This window comes from Lates calcarifer, linkage group LG7_1 (assembly GCF_001640805.2).
Source record: "Lates calcarifer isolate ASB-BC8 linkage group LG7_1, TLL_Latcal_v3, whole genome shotgun sequence".
Classification (NCBI taxonomy): Eukaryota; Metazoa; Chordata; class Actinopteri; family Centropomidae; genus Lates; species Lates calcarifer.
This window is the reverse complement of record NC_066839.1, coordinates 13,710,737-13,721,445: the sequence shown is the minus strand read 5'-3', so window position 1 is coordinate 13,721,445 and position 10,709 is coordinate 13,710,737. Positions and strand designations below refer to the sequence as shown.

Here is a 10,709-nt window from a genome sequence, read left to right as displayed (position 1 = left end):
GTTCACACTGAGGATCCCGAGCTCGCCCTGTGGAGGGACCTCATCTGTGGGCTCACATTTGGCTTCCAACACTTCCTGGTAAGCCCAAACAACAACAAAAAAAGACAAAACATATTATGCATGTGTACAGCAAAACTGTTGCTTGTGTGCTGTTTGTGAGTTTATCTGAGTTTTACCTCAATCTTCATGCTGAAGCCCTTGAGTGTTACGCTGTTGGAGAAGCCCGTTGTGTCAGGCACAGTGTCAAACTGAGGAAGAGGGAAAACTTTACAATCACTTACACTGTAAAAGTAAATTCTGTTTGCCAGTTATATGGAGTTATATTTGTGCCTCATTCTTGAGCGCACCAGGGGACATTTTTTGCAGTGACACAAAATGATATTTCATGGAAATATTTGAATGCTTTAATTAAATTCTTCTTTTCCTGATAATAATTTCTCTACAAAATAGAATTGTGTGCAGTCTTTTTCTGTGCTGAGCTCAGGAATGCAGCACAAACACAACTCCATAATTATACATCTAATACCCTATATAATGAAATTATGCCATAATACAGTATAAAAACTAGTGAACAAGATGGCTTCTAATCAAGTGATTAGTAAATAAAGAACTGGGGTAAATCTCCCCCTCACCAAAACAGAGTTGCTTGGTGGGTAAACAGCCATGGGGCTCCTCTTCTGCATGGGCTGGGCCACCAGCGGGGGTCTCTCTCGGGTGAAGGGGGGTCTGTTCAGGGCCTAGTGCAGGATGAGCGGAGGAAAAGAGAGAGTAGACACAGCGGCTAAGTACAAGATGATGCAGCTGTAAACAGATTTAACCAAATGTTACTGGGTGCTCCAGTTTGCATACGTGCTTTCGTGCACTTTCTTTGCCTCACTCAGAGGATTTCCTCATCTGGACGTTGCCTGGCTGTCACCCTCAGCGTACACAGTAAGGCTGAGTCACTGAGTCTCTCACCTTATGAAGCATGACACCTAACACGATGGCCAGCAGCAGCAGGGCGATGCCCGCCATCACTACGATGAACCACAGCTCCCGGACGACCGGCTGGTCTCCCTGACCTCCCTCTGCCCGCTCGCCACCCCCTCCTCCTCCTCCTCCTCCTCCTCCAGGAGGAGTGGGGCTCTGTGAATCTGGAGGGAAACACATAAAGAGCATGTCAGTTTAATTATTACATTTCTTACTCCCAGTATATGGCATCTCCTTAAAATCATCCCTTTGTTACAACATGGTTTTTAGGTTATTTAAAAATGACAAGAGCAATGGATTTTAATCTCATACATCCTGAAAAGAGATCATTTTGATCAGATCATATATGTAAAACATGTCTTGTCATTTACATCATTTACAAATAGTAGTTTTGCAGCCATATTCACACGTAGGATGAGACGTGACCCCGCTGTTTGACTTGCTCAGGTAAATGAGGACGTCTTTTTCTGTTAAAACCACCTTTTCCTGCATTGGCTTTGACTTTTTTGAGGTTTACACTCGATAGAAACACATCACAAGTCAACGCTGTGAGAGAGAAAGATGATCACACATGTACTGTGGAGGAGATAACAATGTAACTGGAGACATACTGGCTCGCGTGGCCTAGTTCCTAGCCTGCAGATAGCATCACATTCCTTTGATCAGCTACTGTTATCTATTTATATTTCCTATAGACCTCTGTAGTCTTTAATATGTCAAGACTATGAATATGCATTAGTGCAATACAGTACATTGGTCAGCTTTTAAGGGCTGGTTAGGTGCCAGCTATTTCATCTATTTGTGTCCGAGCTGTTGTAGGTTTAGACATTCTTGTTATAGATTTACAGAGAGAGAAAATTGTAGAAGGAATCATTGAAGACGTCTGCAGAGAGAGAGAGAGAAGTGTGTCCACCCAGAGACTCACCAGTGCTGAGGTCCGTGGTTCAGCCTGAGGCGGGGGTGCTGGCAGCCCCTCGCTGTGCCACACATCGATCAGAGGGCCAAAGACCCGCGGCCGGGGTGTTTAGGATCACACCTGTCGCCCCATCAATATTTTACACCTGATACTTTTACTTGCCGGTGAGACTATAGAGAAAAAATATTCCCATGTCTCGATCTCCACCTCCCATCAAACCCGCCCTGCCCTGCCCCGCCCCGAGGCCGGTGTTTCCTAGAGAGAGAAACTAAAAGAGCCTGAAACAAAGTGCATGCGTGTTCCCCCCTGATCCTCTAAAAACTCCCATCAACCTTTGCTTTTCTTCAGCAGCACCATGGTAACAGCCAGGTGTCGGGTTTCAGTTTACCTGAAGGAGGCAGGGTAGCAGCCATATCACCCCTCTGCTTCTCAGCTGCACTGTGTGCGTCTGCCCCCGCGTATAAGACAATGTGCTTCAGATCAGAAACATATGCATATGACATCATACTGATGATGATGATATGAAAATTGTAACTATGTGTTGTGTGACCTCTATCAGTGTAAAGACAGGTTGTGTGTATATCCGAGGAGGCCTTTTCATATTCAGATGAACAGAGGACTTTTCTGCATTAATTAATAAAGTGTCACATTTTAGTTATTGCTACATTTTAAACAGCTGCCATCATGATAAATGTTATACCAGACTGGCGTAGCAGAAGGCTTCTGTCTCTTGACAGCATGTTGACACTTTTATGAACACAATCACAATCTCAATAACAGCTGTGCAAACTACTATAGCTAAGTGGCTAAGTGTTCCAAGTTAATATTAATAATTACAACATTTTTGTCTGCGCACAGAACAGCAAAAGATGCGAGTTAATGAGTTCAGGCGCTGCACACGCCGATGGCTCCAGGCAGAAGCACTGTGCATTTTGACTACATTCATCAAAGAGCCTTTATGCTGTGTGAAGAAGATGCAACAAATAATATTTGATTAACACATTAATTAGCACATTAATTACCTCATTAGCAAGACGAGTCATCTTATAATGTGAGTCTGTCTTAAAGCAACATTAGAGAATTTACTCCCAAACAGCTGCTGATTAATTTATCATAACAAAGCAAGGATACTCCTCCACTGTCTATGTGGTATACTCCTAGAAGTCATTTCGAAATGGCATTCAGCATTGTTAAATGTTTAGTTATATGACTGTCATTTCAGAACTCGAAATGGTCATTGCCATGGCAACTGTGGACAGTTACATATGAGTATCTAAAAGTCACAGGTGAGATTTAAAGGGGTGAATGATCATGTTAAAATGTTGTTAACATGGGCTCCAAATGTTTTTAGAGGACAACATGACCTCATTGTTTAAACTGGACTACATGTTGAAATATGCTGCGCGACCACACGATGGCGCTAAGCAGCAGCAGCTGGTTGTGTTGTTGCGAGGCAGCGTCCAGTTTAATGAGTCAGTAGCAGCAGCAGAGAGGGAGCTCATTATGCAAATGCAGCTGCAGGGCCCCTTATCGCCCTCAGTCACGCCAAGACTGAAAACAGTTGCACACACAGTCTAAAGTACAGTCACCTCTCGTCTTTCATTTAAGGCTGAAGGCCCCTGATGTGTGGGCAGGGGAAAGTCACTTCTCTCTGTGTCGTCCCCAAGTGACCTCTAACTGTACATGTACAGTTGTCCGTCTGCTGTGAGGGAATGATTGAGAATGACAGGCAAGAGGTACAGCAGCTGATTTAGTAACAGTTTGTCAGGGGTGTTCATTGTGGTGGTACCGCAGGAAGGCATCAAACTTTTAAACATGTGAGCAGCCCCGGGAGGATTTGGAGGCAGTTGGATCAGGACCAGTTTGAAAATATCTCACTGCTCTGTGGTCGTGTTTTCTTCTCCTACCTGAAAAACTGCTAAATTAAACATGACTCTCCGAGCTACACTGGACAAGGGGGCCTCCCAGATGATGATATTTTAATAGGATACATTTTCCCTCACTTAATGTTAAAGTCAAAAATGTGGTTTTACTTCATTTGGATGTTTGATCTTCACTGTGCAGAATGAGGTATACGCAGAGCTGGACTATTCTCACATTCATCTGCTGAAAAGAGGTCTTTGAACTGGTTGAAACAAGATCTTGGAAATATCTTGTTTCAACCAGTTAAACTTGAGTGGATATTTGCACATTTTTAGACTCTGGATTATTCCGTGAGGGAAAAGGAGCTGATTTAATTTTAAAAAATTTTAGCATGAACATTTTTGTACATTAACCGTACTGGACAAATTATTTTTCTATTGATTCTGTAAGACTGACATTTTGAAATGCAGTAACTCTGGAGAGAAACTCTTCATGAGAAGAAAAATGAGTTGATAATCATGTAGAAGGAGATTAAACTTATCTTCCTGATTATATTTTATTCAGTCTTATATCCTTTATGAAAAGTTGCAGTCCATGAGAAATAAAGTTGTTTAATTACATTTTTTGATAAAACAAAAACACATTTGAGAGTGTTAAGAAATCACGAGAATTAGAATGATTGCATAATTATCTTCTTTTTTTTTAAGAACATCACCCCTTTCAGGATACTTTTTAAGATGAAACCTTGCAGGTTAGTTGAGTATTAAAGGGCAGTGCTTTTAACGACAAAACAAGGATAAGAGCTGATAACAGATGTAGCATCTCTATATATCAGCAACATAATCAGTCAAAACAAAGTGATTATTTACCACTCTGTTTAAATATTTAGTCCTTGGTCCCCAGCCCCAGACATCAACAGAGAACAACCCCCCCGACACACACACACACACACACACACATTAACTAACAGCACATTTGATTTATTTTTACAGACAAGCTCTCCTCTGTCTAATACCCTAATCAGCATTCATACCTTGCTGTGATGATTCGGGACAATGCTTTTTTATTGAGGAAGTGATCTCACCCTTGAGTGCCAGAATCAGCCTTTTTTTACAGCCCATCTCCTCGGGGCCTCATCCATCACCAAGGTGTCCGGGCGACACGGCTGCTAGACACATACTAACTCATTTAAGGAGAGGGACATACGGGGATATATCACTCAAGATCACTAACTCACTTACTGACGGCTGATGGTGGTGAAAAATCTCCAGCTTGTTCCAAATCCCCTCAGTGCGCCTCATGAGTTTGAACCACAGGTAAATAAGGAGATTATTTAGCTTCTGCTGACAGATAAGGAGGGATAAAGGACAAATGGGGTTCACTTGGATTTTGATTTGTCTTTGTATCCATTCATCCATCTTTATTTTTAAGATTTAGCTCGCATTTGCTCCTCTCCCATTGTATAGATGAATAAAATTCCATGCTTCATGTTACAGAACCAGTTGTGGCTGATTGCTACTGAAAACAGCATGTCCCTCCAGTTAATACTTCCTTTATCGTCTGTAAACTCAATCAAAAACCATGTAATCCAAACTAAATATCTGTTTCTTCAATCACCAGTCTAATAAAAGCAGGGCGTTGCTCCTCATCTTAGCAATTTCCAATTATGTTTTCGAACTGAACAGTGTAAAACATGGTATGGGTAACTGGAAGAGATACTGTATTGTGTATTGTATAGTTGGAATTATATAAAATATGGATTATTTGTGTATCACATTTATTAATGAGATATGTATTATAATCATGTTTTCTAATGACTTATATATTTTACACAGTTAGGTCAACTTTCCAAAAATGGCTGGTTTTAGCCAGACAATAGTTTTATTGTCAAAGTTTTTGTTTTAGTCAGATGAAGTTTTAAGTCAAGTCGACTACAAACCTGTCCTAAATCCACTCCAAGTGGCCTGAAACACACGGTTTTAAATCTCCCTGTTAATGATTTGTACATGGGTAAATACAATTAATGAATGTGTTATCATCACAGTGTAAGGATTTGTTCTCGTGATGAATTAGCTGTATATATGACTTACTCAGTTATACAAGTTAAAGTCTGTTAAATATATTAATGATGATTAAAAATGTACGTAACAAAATCAACTAAAAATATCCTTGTATCTGCTTACACTTACATTCTAGTGTGTTTTAAACAATGTATGAAGAATCCTGCATGCTGTGTGTAAATGCTGGATGCTGTATGAGGAAGTGATGACTTGGCTGCATCTCCTTCCATCAGCCTCAACAGGCATCTGATGACCAGCACTCCCTCGAGCCACTGTTAGACTTCATTACATTACAGCTGTTAATTATAAATCTCCATCCAACTGGGCTCTGATGGCCTAAATGTGCCATAATGTGCCTTACTTGGAAATGACAGTCCATTGTCAGACCATGCAGAATAGACTGTGCCCACTTACCAGCTCTTAATGAATTTGTTTCAAGCCCCTCGCCACCACCCCACCCCCACCGCTACCTCCCCCCTCTCCTCGAAAGATGACACTCAAAGATATTATGAGCTTTGCATTGTGGGGATCATCTTTATTGCCCAAGAATCCACCTGAGAATGAAATAGCACGGCACAGCTCATCCAAACAAAGCTTATTTGCATCTTTAAACATCTCTGTTGGCATAAGACATGACGTATATATACAGCAAAATGTACAGAAACATACATTTAAACCGTCATATTGCTGCCATCATCTCATCACAAAAAAAAAGCACATTATAGTGTCACAGTTCCTTGCATTAAGGAGTAAAATAAGGAGCACAGCTTTTCCTTCTGAGTTTAATCCCTTCATTTAACATGTGCGGAAAAAGACAAATTTCAAATAGAGCTACTCTTCACACAAAACACACTAGATTAACAGAGCGCCATCACCCAGTTACCCCACACTTTATGGCTAAAAGCAAAAGTAGTGCACAAATTTCAACCTACACATAGAGTTCTACCATAGAAAGGACATTGAGCGCCTCCCTAATCCAGATTATACAGTATGGCAGCCATTTTACATAGTTAAAGTTATATCTACGGGTCTACACATCTCTACAACATTATGATCTTCAAGTACAGACTCCACTTATAATCATGTTGTCTTGAATTTCATGATATGGTATACATACGTATCAGTGCTGTAGCAGAGAAGCTAGTAAAAAAATTATCTTACAATGATATCGTTTAAAAATCTTTAAAAAATTATCATCCACTGTAATTGCTTGAATCTACTCTTCATTAATGCCACGTTAGTAAATAAAAAACAGCAAAAGAACCGAGCCACTTTAAAATAAATATCACTTCGCTGTAGTACAGTTGTACCATGACATGTTAAGTACTCTTTCCCTGAAATTTTCTACTAAAATCAGGAGGCCGCTGATCACTTAATAGCTTCCCTTCAATCATCTGTACATGGGTGTAGTGACTGGATAGATAATTTTTGCGATACACAACAGAGCAGGGATGATCATGTGAAGGTCTTACAGGCCACATTATAAGGTTGTGGACGTTTGCTGGTATTATTCAATAGTATGAGTCTTTACTCTTTGGCAAGACTTACTGTACCTCTAAGGACGTTTACCTTTTCTATACAAAAAGGACAACTAATATCATTGAGATCATTAAAAGGCTCTAAATGCACTAGAATGCAGATTAACAGGCTTCAAGATGGATGGAATAATCCACGAGGATCTTCAAGTATCAGGTGGTCTTTTAACGAAAGAAGCTCTACTTTTGGCATGTAACTGTAAATATCTCTAGAAGGCGATTTCTTCTGCTTTTACACTGTCTGGTCATCTTGTCCTCAGGTTTCGAAGCAGGTCAACGCTCTTATATTAGTGTCGCAAATGGCAAAGATGGCAACATCCATGGCGTCAAGACGCTAAATGCGAAATTTGACTGCTTTTTTTCCCCCAAACGTTCATTGGAAGTAGGAGGGCTCTAAAAATCTTCCAGCTGCTTCCTGGCGATTGCAAATTCAAAACTTTACTGTCAAATGCAAGCTGAAATGGACAAATACGTGGTGTCACACCCCACCATTACCCGTTATCCTTCACTTCCTCTCACCCTAACCCCTGCACTGGAGGTCAGGATGAAGCTAATCACTTTCTGTGTTCAGGTCAGGCTTTGGCCTCCAGAAGTTCGAGGAACAGTTTGTGCATAGGCACGCGGCCGTCCTGTTTGATGCTGCAGAAGTGCTGTACGGCACGAGCAGCCGTCTGACGGAGGAGAGGGAGGGTCATGATGAGTTTGCCGGCCCGCCGAGGGTCCTCTGGATGGTTGGTGGCCTCATAGTCCTGGAGGGCCCCGTGAAGGACGTCCTGGAGTCTCTGAACTGCCTCAGAGTCTTCAATTTGCATGGAGTCTAAGAGAAGAGATGGTACGTCCAGAAATGTAATGCACAGTTAAACACACAGCACAGAAGAATGGAGGTAAATAAAAATTTTCAAAAGTCAGATACACAGCCAAAGGAGCCTAAGCTCTGTAATCATCAACCCTGTACCTGAGTTAGCGAGTGCGATAGCCTTGAGGACCACAAACTCCTCCTTCTCCAACCCCATGGTTTTGTACTTCTTCACCAGCTGGAGGATGGCGTTGTTGAGGTCGAGCAGCCCCGCCAGCTTGGACTGCTCCTCGTCCATGATGTAGTCCTCTGCATACACCAGCTTGTCCTCCAAGGCCAGCGAGCGGAACACCACCCGCAGGATCAAAATCTCCATCCAGCCGCTCTGCAGTAGACTCATCTGGTCTGCCAGTGAGAGGGAGGGAAAGCCTAAAACAGAAAGACGATAAAATGGACAAGTTAGAGATACTGTCAGTGCAGGAAAGAGGGATTTTAGAGGGGCACTCCACCAATTTTATAAAGGTCAGTTCACTAGTCATCTGTTAGCCCTGCTTGGCCTGAAAATAGCAGGACTAATTAAATTCACCCCTGATGATGTCATCAGGGTTATTTTGGGATTGGACGTGAGACCACAAATGTTTCATGGAAAACCTGCTGTTTAAACTAGGGGCATGGGGTTTGAAAGAATTAGATGGCTGAGAAGAACTACTGAAAGATGCTATTTGGTTACATTATGGGCACTGTAGGATTTAGCATTTCAGCCTCCTCCTCTGCAGTGTTGATTCTGACCATCCTCTTTTAAATTTGTATTTGAGGAAATACTCTTATTTGCTTTCATGCCGACAGTTAAATGAGATAACTGATACCACTCCCATGTTCATGCTAGTTGCCAGCAGGTTAGCTTAGTTTAGCATTAGCTGCATACTAAGCTAACCAATCTAGCTCATATTTGACAGATATATATGAGTAAGGTGTCAATCTGCTCATCTAACTCTTGGCAAGCAAGTGATTGTATTTCCCTAAAAATTGCTCTGTTAAAATATAATATATATATATGTATATAATAAATACCTCATAAATACCTCATATTATCAATGTCTTTGAAGCTTTTAGGGTGAGTCTGGCTGTCATTTTCTCTGTTAATTTTAGTCTGCGCCATTATTCCTTGATGAAACTGCAACAAATATCAGGTGTGGATGATGGTGCACATAAGCCTTTGATATCACTGATAATACAGTATTTGTTTGTGGCAAAATGATTTATTTAAAAGCATGTCACACAGCAAAGGGCATGACAAAGGACAGGAGTGAATAGGTGGTGAATTTAATTACACTCCGCGGGACACACCTACTTTGATTGACAATTACACCCCACAGGAGCATGATTAAACCTGATCATCCTCCCCACATAAACCTTCATACACACGCTCACACGCACGTTTACTGTAATTAAACAGATGATTTTACAGAGCGAGGAGAGGAGGGAGAGGGCGTTTGTGTTTTTGACACCATTGGTGATTGTTATCAGGATCCACTGCTCTTTACAATCACCACGGGAAAGTCAGTGGCGCCCATTTCCCCACTATCGCTCCCTGATTGATTGGAAACGCTGTCTGTGCACAATTTCATTGGTCGATAGGGATCAGTATTCTGGCAGTGGACCATTGATCAGGGACAGAGACCTGTGTGAATGTGTGTGTATGTGTGTGTATGTGTTTAGGTCTGTGTGATGAAATCTCTGGCAATATATTGATAGATTTTAAGGTCAAATACAAGTTAAACCTTCAATAAAGAGGAAAGAGCGTGATTTCAAGGCACAAAGCAAAGGACACAGAGGGCAACAAGGAGTGTTGACATTTGAGGGAGAATTATGTTGCTAGCTGTATCTTATCAACAATAACACACAGCCAGTCACACCATGGTCACTCTCTCACACACACATATACACACATGCATTTGACAGCCAACTCGCAGCACAGACTCAAAAAGGCCAAAAGCAAAGAGGGCAGTTGGTCTTTAGCCAGCTCATCTGCCAGTCTGGCCCTCAGACTTCAGACCACATCACTGTCAATCTGCCTGATAAGAGCAGACATAGAGGAGGGGAAGCAGCCAGGACAGTAGCCCCATCACACTCACCTCCCCCTGGGCAAAGAACTCAGATGGCCCAGGCCACTTCGCCCAGGACCCTGGTTCTCCCAGCGATGGGGGCCGTGTGGCCTGCCACTCATCCAGAGCTGATCTGACATGGCCATTACGCTGCTAGGAGGGGGCAGTCTTTTTTTTTTATTTTTTTTTAAATACCCGTTTTCTCTGTGAATTTGTCTCTTCTATCTACCTTTCTTTGTTTGTCTCTTTTAACTCCTCAACCTGTTCCTTGAATGATGCTATTGTCCCTTTTTGTCAGGTCACTCTGTTTTTTTTTCCATTTCTGTCTTTTTGTTCATCCCTTTCCTCTTTATCTGCCCTTTTCTTTCTCTGTCTCTCTGCCTCTGTCTTTCTGTTTTTTTTTTTTTATCTCTGTCTTTCTCCATTAAGTTGAAATAGCTGCTCAGTGAGGCCAACCAAAATTTC

At 41.7% G+C, this 10,709-nt stretch overlaps 1 protein-coding gene across 3 annotated transcripts in view; it reads right to left on the bottom strand.

Annotated features, from left to right (window-relative positions):
• Positions 1-6,320: 6,320 nt before the first annotated feature.
• LOC108896806 (estrogen-related receptor gamma) overlaps positions 6,321-10,709 on the bottom strand; it is a 29,016-nt gene continuing 24,627 nt past the window's right edge. For all 3 annotated transcript variants that reach the window (XM_018696047.2, XM_018696046.2, XM_018696045.2), the window contains exons 7-8: positions 8,299-8,568; positions 6,321-8,160 (exon numbers count right to left, since the gene is read on the bottom strand). In XM_018696047.2, coding sequence (XP_018551563.1) covers positions 7,916-8,160; positions 8,299-8,568 — 515 coding nt within the window. In that variant the 3' untranslated portion in view covers positions 6,321-7,915. The remainder of the gene's footprint in view (positions 8,161-8,298; positions 8,569-10,709) is intronic.